This window comes from Dysidea avara, chromosome 2 (assembly GCF_963678975.1).
Source record: "Dysidea avara chromosome 2, odDysAvar1.4, whole genome shotgun sequence".
Lineage (NCBI taxonomy): Eukaryota > Metazoa > Porifera > Demospongiae > Dictyoceratida > Dysideidae > Dysidea > Dysidea avara.
The window spans coordinates 6,706,236-6,722,431 of record NC_089273.1 but is presented as its reverse complement, the minus strand read 5'-3'; the positions used below and the strand labels follow the sequence as shown (position 1 = coordinate 6,722,431).

General features: G+C 37.7%; 1 protein-coding gene across 1 annotated transcript in view; it reads left to right on the top strand.

The window, feature by feature from the left end:
* LOC136246504 (uncharacterized) overlaps positions 1–16,196 on the top strand; it is a 152,258-nt gene that overhangs the window by 41,342 nt on the left and 94,720 nt on the right. Inside the window, exons 9-11 of the mRNA XM_066037984.1 lie at positions 6,497–6,706; positions 7,999–8,055; positions 8,597–8,869. Of these exons, the coding sequence (XP_065894056.1) occupies positions 6,497–6,706; positions 7,999–8,055; positions 8,597–8,869 (540 nt within the window). The remainder of the gene's footprint in view (positions 1–6,496; positions 6,707–7,998; positions 8,056–8,596; positions 8,870–16,196) is intronic.

The window sequence follows — 16,196 nt, the reverse complement described above, 5'->3', positions numbered from 1 at the left end:
CATCACAGCAAACACAAACCTCAGTAAGGCTGAGTTATTCAACCAGTACTTCCATTCAATATTCTCTCAGAGTAACTTTAATCTACCTGACACTTCGAATCTACCAGTCCCTTGTAAATGCTTGGACTCGATCCACTTCACAGTACAAGAAGTTCTAGAGGCCTTAAATAACCGGGATCCCAACAAGGCCAGTGGTATAGACAACATTCCTCCAACTGTTTTAAAACATTGTGCCTTTGCTCTTGCCATACCTATTCACCACCTTTTCATGACTAGCATTACCAGTGGAACCATACCATCTGAATGGAAGTTGCACAAAATTACAGCTGTACCAAAGTCTGGTGACAAAACCTCAGTTAAAAACTATCGTCCCATTTCACTTCTTTGCATTACATCCAAAGTTTTAGAAAGACTAATTTATGATAAGATAATTAACTCAGTTTCTAATTGTATCACACATTATCAATTTGGGTTCCAAAAGAATTCTTCAACCTTGCACCAACTACTTATCTATTTTAACCAGCTAATAACATCAAAAGATGAAATAGATACTATATACATTGATTTTCGAAAAGCTTTCGATAGTGTGCCGCATAATGAACTCCTAGTTAAACTTTGGAACATGGGAATCACTGGCACCCTATGGAATTGGTTTAGTTTCTATCTACACAACAGAACCCAGTGTGTTTCTGTGGCCAACCACCTATCCGGCACTTTACTTGTTATCTCCGGCGTGCCACAGGGGAGTATTCTGGGTCCTTTGCTCTTTTTAATATTTATCAATGACCTCCCATCAATTGTCACATCAGATCTATTTGAATTTGCTGATGATACAAAATTATTCAGACAAATCACATCAACATTAGACATTGAGCATCTCCAAGAAGACATCAATTCATTATTCAACTGGTCCATCAACAACTTTCTCTCATTTAATCTTTCAAAGTTTGTGTTTATGAGCTACCATCGCAAATTCAACTCTACATATCATGTCAACGGTCATTCAATTGATGAATCCTCCAGCTGTAAAGACCTTGGGATTATTTTTACTAATTCGCTAACATGGCAAGCACACTATGAAATGATTTCTTCTAATACCTATAAATCTCTTGGCTTATTGCGTAGGGTCTTCAAGGACTCCAATTGTCCCCAGGCCAGAAAATCTTTGTATATCACTCTAGTTAGATCAAAACTACTGTATTGTTCCCCACTGTGGAGGCCATACCTGTTAAAGACATTGAATCACTTGAGAAAGTCCTACGAAGAGCCACTAAATTCATATTATCAAACTATCAATCAGACTATAAAACAAGGCTAATACAAACTGGTATGTTGCCACTAATGTACATTTACGAAATTGCCGACATATTATTCTTCATCAAATCCATCAAAAATCCATCAGACAAATTTGACATCTTGAACTATACCAACTTTACTACAGGTTCAACAAGATCTGCTGGCACAAAGTTATACCCCAAGACAGCTCATATCAACCCTATCATGAACTCATATTTTTATCGTTTACCAAGATTATGGAACTCTTTACCAATAATTGACCTATCTCAATCACTAGATGTAATCAAACCAAAGTTGAAAGCATTTTTATGGAATCATTTTTTAGCTAACTTTGATAATACCCCCTGTCCTTTTCATTACCTGTGTCCTTGTACCCGCTGCTCCAAGACTCCTGCACCAACCAATTATAATTATTTGTAATTATTATATATGTACGCATGTATAGTTTTTGTAGTTAAGTAATTAGTGCTCTAGGCTACCAGTGCAGGACACTGGTAGTCCTTCAGAATTGTATGTCTCTGTAATCACTATAGCCTCTACTGTATGTAATTCCAATTCTGTAAAGCAATTATTAAATTAAATTAAATTATATTAAATTAAATTCTTTTCACCTCGGCCAGAAGTTGTTCAAACGAACAGGCCCTTTCAGTTGTCTGGAGCTTATTATTAACTAGCAAAATGAAGTAATACAATTTCCACTCGAGTATCTACTATCCAAGCACATGAATCACTTGCTGATCTCATCGCCTGGCACTGAGTTGATGAGTCAGTGTGTTCAGAGGAACAAACCGTCAAGTATCAGTCTATCTCAAATCTCTTTGTCGATTGCAGCCCAGGAGTTGGCAAAAGTCGAAGTGACAACTCAGCAGTCTTAATATTTCATCATAAATTTCACGTAGAACACTTGAATATATAAGCGCCCCGCTCTTTCAGCAGCACAAGTGGAAGTGCTTTCTGAAATAATTTTTTGGTGTCTACAGGAATGTACTGATATGGAAAATTAATGCCTCTATGGTTTCGATGCTTGAAGAAGAAGACAACCAACCTGACTGAAGATGAAGGCGTACACTCGTCAGAACCCCAAAAGGCACATCCCACCAGTAGAGGTGTACCGATAATCGGATCGGCTATAATATCGGCCACCAATATGGCAATTTTTACCAATATCGGTATCGGTACAGAACAGCAGGAGGACCGATATCGCTACCGATATTTATACAGTAGCAATAGTTTGTACATAAACGGATTGTGCATTGGTTTTCTACATTATTCATGTGGCTCTTTAGTGCCAGTGGCTTATTGTTCACTCTGAAACAAGCGCTACGCTACGAGAAGCCATATAAATACTCGCGATTCTACTGTCTGTTGCTGGAAAGCTTATCACAGACACAGTCTTTATAAATGAAGCAGTTATAGAGTAGCTACCTTGTAATAAAAAGGAGGGTCACAGGATAACCAAGGAAACTTGCTGTCACAGTACCAGCTTTCTCACAAACCATTAGAATGCAGAAATATCCGTATAAGGCTTCATGGGAGTATACATAAAAATGTTTGTGGGTGCCTAATTGTCTGGATTGCACAATAGAAACCCAAGCTGTGTACCACCACAGGCAGAGTATAGCAATGAATACATGCACATGTTGTTGTAGGGTAGGTAAATGTACACTTTTAACTATAATGCAAATATCGGATCGACTATCGGTTATCGGCCTCTTTTGGTGGCACCAATATTGGATATCAGTACATGCCAAAAGCCCATATCGGGCCACCAGTGAGTTTGTTGTTGTGGTGTAAGATGGGGACTGAGCGTTGCTTCGGTTGAGTTCTAGGCTTGCAACTGCGGCCAGGCAGTGAGTGAGGCAGTGAGTGAGGCAGTGAGTGAGGCAGTGAGACTAAAAATGTGATAAAATTTATATCCGGCCACCTGTAAGTGTTTTGTTGTGTTTAATGCTGTTTTATGTATTATGTACCATGAAACCACCTAACTTCAAAGGAAAATTTCAGGGTATATACATATCTCATAAACCCTGGCTTGCTATGGTACATTTAAGTATGGCTGGTCATGGTTTTATCTATGGCCTTGATATCTGGTGAGGTAACGATAGTTTGTTTTTATAAGAATCTTGGTAGCATTCGATTGTGGAAGTTTATTATTGCTCACGTGATGAAAGCCATGAGGCCGATTTTCCATCCTACAGCACTCAGACGGAGGCGATTCGACTCCCTCACCACCCTATGAGTTGACAAACGAAAGTTCAAGGTGAGAACTAGTGTCATGGGTAATTTACAAGCGCTTGTCCACGTGTTTGATTATGTACCACGCCCACTTCTCGTATATCACGAGGTAACCACTCTACTGCAAAGCTTACCCCTCTAGATGTTTAGAAAACTGTGTAAACAGTGTTTAAGTGATGTAGCAACTTTGAAACACTTGTAAAATCGCTAAATTGAGTGACTGTTTCCGTGATATCCCTAGGATTTTCCCGTTTATGTTAACAAACGTAGTCACAACATTAGTTTTTGCTGTGCCATAATCGAATTTCACTAGTTAGTCTATATAATGAATTCGGTGGTTGGTCTCATATTGGTTTGGGTGATTAGTCGCCCGCAGGCTCTTAGCCTGCATAGGCATGGAACATATCAGTTGTATCACGTGCCCTCGTGATTTGCCTGATATGTACACCAACGTTGAAACCGGGTCACTACTGCTGACCCGGATGACCCACTGACCCGGATAGCAATCCGGGTCAGACCCGGATGTGACCCGGATTAATTAAAGCCGAGACGTGTTTGAGCTAGTCTCGAGCGAGCGAACGAGTCTACATTTTGAGCGTTCCATTCGTGTTGAGTAAATATTGCAACTTCAGCCCAGCTGTAGATTGAAGACCAAAAAAAAAAAGGTCTTCACCTACTGACAATAGCTACCCCCTCACCATAGATACCCTCAGTTTCGTGCTACATACTACACTTACTAACAGATGGGCGTGGCTGAGCGTATGTTGGTAATGCGATAAGTGGGCGTGGCTCACGAAAGAGCTACGCGATAGCGTTTATAAGTTTCCACGTCGTCAAACGAACAATTTCGTTTCTCACGTGATCCAATCCGGGTCAGACCCTGATAAATTGTAAACCGGGTCAGACCCGGATGACCCTGAGAAAATGTGACCCAGATGACCCGACCCGGTTTCAACGCTGATGTACACCCACGCTGTCGGGCCTAACGGCCCTCGAGCTTGGGTGTAATGCAACATTGAAACCGGGTCACTACTGCTGACCCAGATGACCCACTGACCCGGATAGCAATCCGGGTCAGACCTGGATTTGACCCGGATGTGACCCGGATTGACCCGGATTAATTAAAGCCGAGGCGTGCGATAAGAGCTATGTTTCGGTTAGTCTTGAGCGAGCGAGACTACGTTTTGAGCGTTTGATTCGTGTTGAGTAAATGTGACTGGGCCTGCGAAAAACTTTCATCACCCATAACTTTTTGTACCATTATGTTATGGCAATGCAATTTTGAGCATCTAGTAAGAATTTAATTGGCTCTATGATGTAAGTAACAAAATGTAAATATTCTGTTCCAGCGTGGAGATATGACCTGTAGAGTGACGCAGTGTAGTTTGTGCCCACATGCCCTGTTATCGCAGGCCCGGTCACAAATATTGCAACTCCAGTCTAGCTGTAGGTTGAAGACCAAAAAAAAAAAGGGGTCATCACCTATTAACAATAGCTACTACTCACCATAGATATCCTCAGTTTCGTGCTACATACTGCACTTACTAATAAATGGGCGTGGCTGAGCGTATGTTTGTAATGCAATAAGTGGTCGTGGCTCACGAAAGAGCTTCGCGATAGTGTTTATAAGTTCCACATCGTCAAACGAGCAATTTCGTTTCTCACGTGATCCAATCCGGGTCAGACCCGGATAATTTGTAAACCGGGTCAGACCCGGATGACCCGGAGAAAATGTGACCCGGTTGACCTGGATGACCCGACCCGGTTTCAACGCTGGTGTAATGGCCCTCGAGCTTGGGTGTACATATCAGGCAAATCACTCGGGTACATGATGCAACTATTGCATATGGACTAGTACTATTCCGTAAATGTGATTTTCACCACATAAAATGTCTGCAGGATGATTGTCAAAGGTGGAGTTTTGGGTATTGTGCAAATCATTCACCATGATCCCTACTTAAACGGTACAACCGTACCGATTGATTACAGATTTTTGTCAAGGGATCTTGACAAACAAGATAGTGTAATACTAATTCTATTGGCTAGTCGCTTGATGTATTTCAATATAATACGTCAAGCTGCTACTGAGAGTATTATATTGTAACACATTCAGTTGTTGGATTAGTTATTCTAATAGAACAGTCACTGTAAATAACTGTGCTACAAAGAGATGAATGATGGGATTTTACAGCATAGCTTGGTGGGAAAGTACCTACTTTGGGACATTAGCTATTAATTATTTTGTTCAATGCCAAAATACAGACTTTCACACTGAGCTATGCTGTAATACCATTATTCATCTCTTTGCACTACTTTTTATTGTATGGATCCCTATTTTACCTATTATTTTTGAAAATACTAGTTTACATTATTTAGAATATGTGTCAAAACAAATCAGGGAGGACCAACCATAAGTCAAGCAGCCAAAGGAGGTAACTCAGTATGAGAATACTGAAAACTCTAAAATTTAATGATATTTTGTCCAAATCTACAAGATGTATATAAATGGAAAGATCCCCCATGTCCCCTTAAAGACCTCCAAATGATTTGTATTGTACACTTATTACAGTGAAATTAGGTATTCAAGGACACCAAGTGGCCATAACACTTTACAAAATGTGGTAGATGTTAACAAGTTACTCTTGTCTTAAGGAATCAGTCAGTCAGTTAGTCTGTAGAATATTGTGTCTAATAAGATTTCTAAAAAAATTCTGTGTAAATTTGTTGAAAGTGTGTCAGGTTGATCCAAAGGCATGTATGGGCTTAGTTTTACCTAACCAATACTGTCTTATTGTCATCAGGGCTGTTTTTTTATGATGATTTTTTATGGGCCATGCCCAAACCTTTATGGTCCCTTCTATACACTACTATCATACTTTATGATGTAGAACTAGTATAGTGTATGACCATTCTACTTCACTAAATTTAATTATGTGTCTATATAAAGTATGTTGTTCACATTTAGCTGTTACTAAAGACTTACCTTTGGAAGTTTCACCTTTAAGGTCATCTATCAATGAATCATCACTTGGTTTAGTTGTGAGATCAATTAGTTCAACTAGTACACTGCAAGTTACAGCAATCACGGTTGTTACTGAGTCTAATACAGATAATTTTGTGCTTACTAGTGCTACTACTCAACTACCAATCTGTTCTCAATCTATAACTACTGCAGGTAAGTAGCATAATTTCCTTACATGCAAACTGTGTTTATATTATATGTAGTACTATTATGCATACAATATCCTTACCCTACTGTTAATGGGAATGAAACCCAACAGGCAAACAAAATTCCAGATTCTTGTGTAGGCTGTATTTGCATAGCTACAATACCGCCCAGCGGTAACATCACAATTCCTTGCGAGTGTATGAATCGAGGCCAAAACTTGGCATGACACATGACTAGAATACGTAATGTGGGAAGACATGTTGTTACTGGAGCAGCCACCCAAGGGAACTCGTGTGTCATTGCTACATGTGGTGAGTTAGCTAGTGCAAGCATGCCTAAAATATTCATTGGTTGACAATGGGCTACACTAGTGCCAACTGCTAGCGAGTGTAATTTTACCTCTGGGCGGAATATACTGTAATATTATTCACACCAAAGGTTTTTCTATATCGTGCATTCCATTCAACCTACACACTTAAAGTTCTCCTTACACTAATCACCTTACATCCTTCCCATTATCATCATCTTTCCTGCACAGCAGTAAATAAGTTGTTGTTCAGTGCTATTGGCTGCAAGTAAGAAACTTTCAGAGAGAAATAGTTATGTTTTATGATTGGTACATGCTTGAAAAACAGTACAGTACACCCAAAAGTACACAGTATCTGTAAAACAATAAAGTGAAGAGAAATGACTCCCTAACAATACTTTGAAAAAATACAGTACACTGTATGAAACTGAATCTGAGAGAAAATAAAATACTATTGTAGCACTTAATCGTACTGAAATTGAACATTAAAACTGCTTACTGTTGTATTAGAGTTGACTGCTCTATCACTATTCTATCAATTATCTTATTCTCACTGTAGCAAGTACAGTAATTTGCTGAATATTGTTAATGTCCAGGTGACTCAAATTTTTGTTATGCAATTGATTACAACTACACTCAGAGCTGAATGTTTTATCCTTACAGCAACAAAGAGTGGTTTTACAATTTTGCAAAACCATCCATAGTAGTTAGCTTAGTGTAAAGTGTTCACATGTGTGTTCAAGTATTTACACGTTCACTCTTGATGATTACTGCACCATTCCAAAGATCTCTAAATAGTGTAGATAACGTAGTAAAGATTTCTAATTTATCGGTTGATTTTTTGTCTATTCTGAATTCATATTCTATATGGGGTTTAAATAAGTATCTTACTCACAAATTTATGCACAATTATTAGCTTTTTCTTCTGTTAGTTTAGCAAGCAAAATTAATTTCAATCCATAACTCCTGCAATTTTCTTATTTACTAACAGCCTTTTCACCTTCAATTGATGAGAAAAGTCCACCAAGAAAGATTATGCAGAATAAAGGTAAACATTAATTAAATTAAATATACTATGTAACCAGATGGCCAAGAGTTCCACATGTTATTGCTAGCCCTAGAATGAATAAAATTAAAATACCTATGAAATATAAAATAATTCCACAAATATTATGACCACCTGTTTTGCAACAAAAACATGCTAACAAGAAAACTGTGATAGTATCATGTTCCCCAAAACAAGAGGAGTTGTATGATATTTGTTTGTGCTAGTACTCCCAACATATGGAAGATTGAGCATTAGCTTGTCTTTTGTTTGATGAGCAGTTCATTCTCATTTCTCTTAGCTTTTATCTTTACCATGAACTAAAATGCTTAAAAGTTGTTAGTTAAATTAAAGCCTTCAGTTTAGTAAATTTATCTTTCTGTTATTTGTGCAATATAGTATTGTTGCTGCATAAACTGTCAGCTTTTAGGGCTAAAAGTTGACTACAGTTGGCTATTCCTTTGGATACCTAGATGAAGTAAATGTACTGTAATGTATTGGAATTCAATAATGCATGAGCAGATCACACATATAAATTTTATAGATTTCTCTCAACTCAAGACGCATTATCATACTATACTGCAACTGATGCCTGATAACTATGAACAGAACGCTGGGAAGTTACAGGATTATATCAGTGATGATCAGATTTGTATGATATTGAGTAGTAGTAAATCCACTACTGCTAATAAGATAATATTGGATTGTTTGATTGAGAGGATAACCTGTAAAGAAGAATTGCTTGATCTGTGTGATCAACTGGAGACTATTATTACATCACACCAGTTAATAACGGTGATCAGTGAAATAAGATCTGGTTAGTGATGTTGTATTTGGTATTGAGCCAATATGTACAGTAGTATGGCAGAGCTGCATACTAAGCTGCTCTGAAAGGTGCCTGCAGCATACAGTATGAGACCGGTGACTGCTGAAATCCTGAAAAATTATAAGATGTGATTTTTCAAAAGAGTCTTATGCAACTAAGATCAAACTCAGTGTTAAAAGTAGAAAAAAATTATGGCAATATGAATATGTGACCGGGCCTTTGAAAATAGGGCATGTAGGCACATAAACGTTGCATTTTTTCTGAATTTGATGGCTCATAACTTTAGATACCATTGGGCCTAATTCCATGAAATTTTCATCACTCATTGCTCATTTAATTGGCTTTATAATGCAAGTTATACATAGAATGCAAATATTATATTCCTGGACTGAGATATGACCCATTATGTGACAGAAAATAGTTTCTGCCCACATGCCCTAATTTTTCAGGTCCAGTCACATGATGAATTTAAAAAAATGTTAGAACTTGATTTGTGACAGGGTTTAGTAAAACCGGTTTTACAGCCCATGAAGGATGGTTGAGTTTTTCACACAAACACAAAGATCTGTGAATGCACTATCAAATTTCACTGCTGCAGTCAACCAGAGTGGCACGATATGCTTTTTCTTGCTGCCTTTTCCAGATTTTGTTGCAAGCTATGCAAGTAGTCTGGCAGAGCCCTAGTCTACTATGAGATGGCTGTGTGTGGCCGTACATCGCAGTGGTATTGAATAGTGACATATGCTGTAAATTTCCTTTTATATTTGCATCTTTATTACATCCTTAATGCATAACTTGTCTAACTCGCATCCCTTTGCATTCCTCATTATTTTTAAAACAGCCTCTTATCCTCCTTCTGAGCCACTGTCACCCACCCCTTTTATAGATAGTCTGATAAAGTCATTATCGGTTTAAGAACTATACAACTATAAGAAAAAACATTTGGAATTTTAAATTAAAGTAGAGACAGTGTATAGTACTGCAATAAAATGTACTGAAACAAGCTGGATTGGAGCAGTATGTAATGTCCAAATACTGTAAAACAATAAGAAGTGAATATCCCCACTGTGCATTGAGTGTAGCGCAGTATGATAATTCACTTTTATTGTTTTACAGTATTTGGAGATTACGTACTGCTCCGATCCAGCTTGTTTCAGTACTTTTTATTGCAGCATTATACACTGTCCTTATATATACTCTAATTTAAATTCCAAATTTTTCTTGTTACTTGTTTGTGAAGTTTTTACTTTTTGCAAGCTCACAACCACTAAATAGCTTGCTTTTCACACAACCATGCAGTCACAATATTTTAAAAGAGTTAATCGCAGCACTATTGTACTAGATTGTGACCCATACAATAACAACTGATCAGTGGGCGTGACTCTACATACATAAGTCTACAGACAATAATGGACGTGAATTCGTGCATACCTACAGACTGATGAATTGGCGTGCCTACCATATGTCTACAGAAAGTAATTTACAAGGCAGTTTTCAGGTTATATTATATCTAATCCAAAACAGCCAAGCTGTAAAAAAGTGTGCAGCCCTCAAAAAGGCTATGGTGAAAAAAGATGTGAAATCCAAGGTGGCGGCCAAGAAATGGCTGTGATGGTAGGTTAATGGTAAAAATTTTAATAACAACAATTCAGGTGAATTTTGGTGCCGCTTGGTCAATTGGCGCAAAATTCACCTGAATTGTCGTTGTTAAAATTTTACCATTAACCTACCATCACAGCCATTTCTTGGCCGCCACCTTGGATTTCACATCTTTTTTCACCATAGCCTTTTTGAGGGCCGCACACTTTTTTTTACAGCTTGGATGTTTTGGATTAGATTTCACTTCTTTTTGTATTTGTATACCCCAAAGCCGGCCTATGGCCTGCTTTGGGACCTTTTTAACCTATCTTTTTTTCTTTACCACAGGAAGAAGAAAAGATGAAGCAGATGTACCTTAAGTATTTCTGATTTTATCAGTAAATGTACAAATTATATATATAATACATATATTTATTACAGAACTGTCCATGGTGGTTTCTGTGTAACTGAACACTCTTCAAGGCAACTTCTTCTAGCTGATCTCTCTACAGGGTGATTTGTTTGTAGCTGAACTATCAACAAGGTAACTTCTTCTAGCTGTTCTCTCTACAGAATAATTTATTTGTAGCTGGATTCTGTACAGGTGATTTTTTTGCTGCTGAGCTCTTTACAGAATGGTTTCTTTGTAGCTGAACTCTCTACAAGGTAACTTCTTCTAACTAATCTCTCTACAGGGAGATTTGTTTGTAGCTGAACTCTCCACAGGTGATTTGTTTGCAGCTGAACTATCTAGATGATGGTTTCTTTGTAGCTGAACTCTCTACAAGGTAATTTCTTTTAGCTGAACTCTCTACATGGTGGTTTCTTTGTAGCTGAACTCTCTACAAGATAACTTCTTCTAACTGATCTTTCTACAGGGCAATTTGATTGTGGCAGAATGTTCTACAGGGTGATTTCTTTGCAGCTGAACTCTCTACATGGTGGTTTCTTTTTACTGTAGCTGAACTCTCTACAAGGTAATTTCTTCTAGCTGATCTCTCTACAGGCTGATTTGTTTGTAGCTGAATTCTATATAGGTGATTTGTTTGCAGCTGAACTCTCTACAAGGTAACTTCTTCTAGCTGAACTCTCTACAGGGAGATTTGTTTGCAGCTGAACTCTCTTCATGATGGTTTCTTTGTAGCTGAACTCTCTACAAGGTGACTTCTTCTAGCTGATCTTTCTACAGGGTGATTTGTTTGTAGCTGAATTCTGTACAGGTGATTTGTTTGCAGCTGAGCTCTTTACAGAATGGTTTCTATGTAGCTGAACTCTTTACAAGGTAACTTCTTCTAGCTGATGTCTCCACAGGGTCACTAGTTTGTAAATGAATTCTCTACATGGTGGTTTCTTTGTAACTGAACTCTCTACAAGGAAACTTCTCCTAGCTGATTTCTCTACAGGGAGATTTGTTTGTAGCTGAACTCTCTACAGGTGATTTGTTTGCAGCTGAACTCTCTACATGATGGTTTTTTTGTAGCTAAACTCTCTACAAGGTAACTTCTTCTAGCTGATCTCTCTACAGGGCGATTTGTTTGTAGCTGAACTCTCTACATTGTGGTTTCTTTGTAGCTGAACTCTACAAGGTGATTTCTTCTAGCTGAAATATCTCTTTCTATAGTTGCATGAATTCCCTACAAGGTAACTTTTTCTAGCTGATCTCTCTACAGAGTGAATTGTTTGTGGCTGATCTCTCTACAGGGTGACTTGTTTGTAGCTGATCTCTATACAGGTTACTTGTTTCTAACTGATCTCTTGAATTCTCTTCGGGTGACTGCTCTATTAGGATGACTGCTCTATTAGAGTATCTCGATCTCGCACTTGCTACACCAAGTAGGATTTCGTCTTATAACTCCGTGGCTTTAAGTCTGATTCTTCTACACCATTGAAGAGCCTTTCTAAGATGATAACTCCATCTGTACAGCGATTTTCAAAGCATTACCCCAAGCGGTTTACCTGGTAGGCGTGGCAAGCAGTCGTTTTTTATTAGCTAATCTCGATTGCGTAATTGTTACACACTGTTGGTTTTTTCGTTGTATCTTCCTGGTTTTTAGCTCGATTTCTTTCAAACCACAAAAGGTTTGAGGTTCAATAGTTAACCTATTCACCCACCGACTTTCAGCTTCTTCCATAACGCGGTTTACCCTGTAGGCGCGACAACATATTGGTGTTATTTTCGTGAATAATCGCTCATAACTCTTTGCCTGTTTATCGTATTCCAGCCAAAGTTGGTACAGAGATGCGCCTTTATACCCCCTTCTGTGTGCCAAATTGCAAGGCGATCGGATATGGCGTTCGCGTTTTATAGCAGTTTTTGTAAGTGTGTGAAAAGAGGAAGAAAAATAAGAAGAAAAAAAACGAAGAAACTAAGTCAATTTTTGAAGTCGCATATCTCGGGAACGCTTGAAGCGATTTCGCTCAAATTTGGAATGTAGAGTGCTGAAGGTGGAGGTGGAGTGCTGAGGGTGGAGTGCTGAAGGTGGTCCACAGCAAAAATCGTCTTGTTTCGTCAAGGCAGCACATAGCTACGGAGGTGCGAAAATTGCGTTTTCTTTCTTCCTGTCAATATACTCACGGGTGTTACACGCCGGCTTCTTGGGCCGCACGACACACTACCGTGTGTCTTAATCACTGACCACGCCCACACCTTCGATGTCCCTACTGTTTAGTACTATCATACCATATGATTAAATGGCAAGAAACTTTACTATTGACTACTTGTTCAGTGGATGATTTGGAAAGTGCATTATAATTGTTCTCTAATATGTGGAAAATTGTGACTGGATCTGCAAAAACCTGACACAATAGCGCATTTTTCGAATTCCTGTTTATTAAATGTTTATAATCTACATAGCCAAGTGTGTTCTCTAACAAAGTTTCAGCCTTGTATGCCAATAACGTTCAGAGTTACAGCACTACAAAGTAGCAACAACAGAAAAATCAATTTGTACAGCAAGTATTAGGAAAATAAATTATAGGTGCTTTCTAAAACGGTTGTAAGTTATGAAAGGATGGACATACTAGGCTGCACTTTTCACCATCGTGTTTGTCATGAAAAGGGGAATCATTTACTGGGTAGGTTTGTCCTTTAATCACTTTTCTTCACTAGATACAAAGGCAAAATCCGTGAAGAAACATTGATCGCATATGATCACTTCGACGTGACATAAACAAAATTAAACGCTCATAACTTGCGAATCCTTGTGTTTATTGCAATGAAACAAAGATTTTCTATCTCCTCTTCAGTAGGTGTATAAGATGATATCCAGGTTTTAATTGTTAGTCCCTTCACTACGAAAGAGACGTTCAAAAATTTATGGAATTTTTCAAGAACACGCAAATATTTTGCTAATTGTTTTCAATGCTTTATACTGGAAATTTATACTTGCACTATTGTGTCAGGTTTTTGCAGATCCACTAGTCACAATTGGTATACATAATATCAACACCAGTGGCAAGCTACAACATGCTAATATATAAATTATATATTTTAAAGCAGAGTTTATCAATACTTATAAATGGGCAATATAAGCAGTATTCCCAGACAGTCACATTTTAGCATCCCTGCCCACCCGTCAAAGTATAGGCTAAGTAAAGCAACACGGACACCATTTTACTTCAGAATAGCAATCTCAATTGTGACATACATATAGTGCACCAAGGTATTCACTTCCAAAAGTTATTTTTGATAACAACTTTAGATTAACAATATATGGTATCTTTATTCTGTTATTTTCATATTCACATTAGTTTGTACACTTGCTTCTGAGTAACCACCACAATTACATTGTGATATGAATAATAATGCAATTTACTTATTTTGAAACCAGTTCTAGACACTTTTGAGATATGCTAAACAATTGTAGCTGATGAATTCTCTCAAACATAACAATTTGTGGTGACGGATTTTGAATATTTGTTTTAAATAATAAGTTATATCGATTTAGTTCCCTATTTTCAGGATGTTTTCAAGAGCCATTATGTACATACTTAAGAATTTGAATTTGGCTTCATTAATTTTTGAAGAAGAATGACTAGACTAGGGGTGTGCGATATCAGGATTTTGATTTCAATACGATATTGACAGATAACTAGTGTAATATCACAATATTGATGATAATTAATAATGTGAGTGGATTGATTGTGTGGGTGGCCGATAATTATAAGTATGCTTTAATACAATAGATTCAGTTTGGAAAGGATTTTAGTCATTAAAGCTAAATTACATTTCCCTTTGAAAGTTGACCAAAGACTTTCAACGTCAGTATCAGTGGGGTTGTTAGACACAAAGGAGAAGGAAAATTGTTCAAAATCATTTCTTATGTCATCAAAATTGGCTTGTCTCCATAAATATATTTTCCTTCGTACTGGTTTCTGATATTGAAGAGACATAACAGCAATAACATGGACAATATCATGGTCACTGATACCAGATAATGTCTCACATTTCTCAACAAAACTTGGTCTATTTGTAGCAGAGATGTCTAGAGTTTTGTCTTTACATGTGGGAAATGTGACTAGCTGTGATAGAGAGCAGTTCGCCAAGGAGTCCATAAAAAGTTCATTGATTCTTAAGGGATATTGATGACGGTTGTCTCCCAGTTTATGTCAGGTAGGTTAAGGTCATAAGCTAACCAGATCACTGCAAAAGGATGAGAGTGGCAGACTCTTTCAATTTCCAAACACAGTTTTGCTTCGAGATAAGTTAAATCAGACCTGGGTGGTCTGTACACTGCCAATATTATCAAGGGGTTATTGTTTAGTTCAATCTGGCAAGCTAGCAGTTCACAGGTGCTATCAGGTGTTAACTGGTATGACTTGTAAGATACTCTGTGAGCCAGAAGGACACCTCCATATCCATCTTCCCTGTCTTTGCGGTAAACAGTGTATCTTGATGGAAAAAAAAATTCACTAGAAGAAATGGATGGTGACAGCCATGTTTCAGTTCAAATCAAACTATCTGGGTTAATGGAGAGTTGATAAGACAGCCCAAATTAGCTTTCTTGGATACAATACTCTGAAAATTTATGATAATTGTGTTTAATTGATTTGAGTTAGGGTGTAGTGTTGATTGGTGATTATGTGCATAATTATCAGTGCAAAGGGAGGCTAAAGTGGTTAAGTTTTCCTTCACACTATTTTGCCATTTTTCATTTGGTAAGATTTGTTGTCCTTACTTAAATTCTTTAGTTCAGCTCACAATTTGTTATTGACAGCTTTCTCTTTTGGGGTAAGGTCTGAGGTAATGAAAGCTTTCTTTACTTCATCTGGATTTTTCTTTTCATAATTTAGTACAGTTTCGGAGGATTATTAAGGCCTTTTCCATGTCTGAAGCAACAGTGATTTTAATAACCTAGTAGGTTTAGTACCTTTCTTTCCACGAAGAAAGGCATTAGTTATTGTTGTAGAAATCTCCAGGTGCTTTTTTATCACTGATGAAACAACGCTAATATCTTCTTGCTTTCTACTTGGACCATCATCAACTTTAGATTCACCAACATTATGAATGATGAGGTTTAGTCTCATCATGAATCAGGCCATATACATTTATGTGACGATCAATATGACAGGAAGCTGAAGGAAGTGCTGATGCAATAAAGTGAGATGATGTTCTTCTTCGCTTTATAACAAGTAAGAATTTGTTGTTACAATGGATCTTTAGCCTTCCCCAAGTAGGCCAAAGAATGAGCTTTCTATTTTTCTATTGATATGTCGTTTTAGACTAATAGAGTTAGGGAAG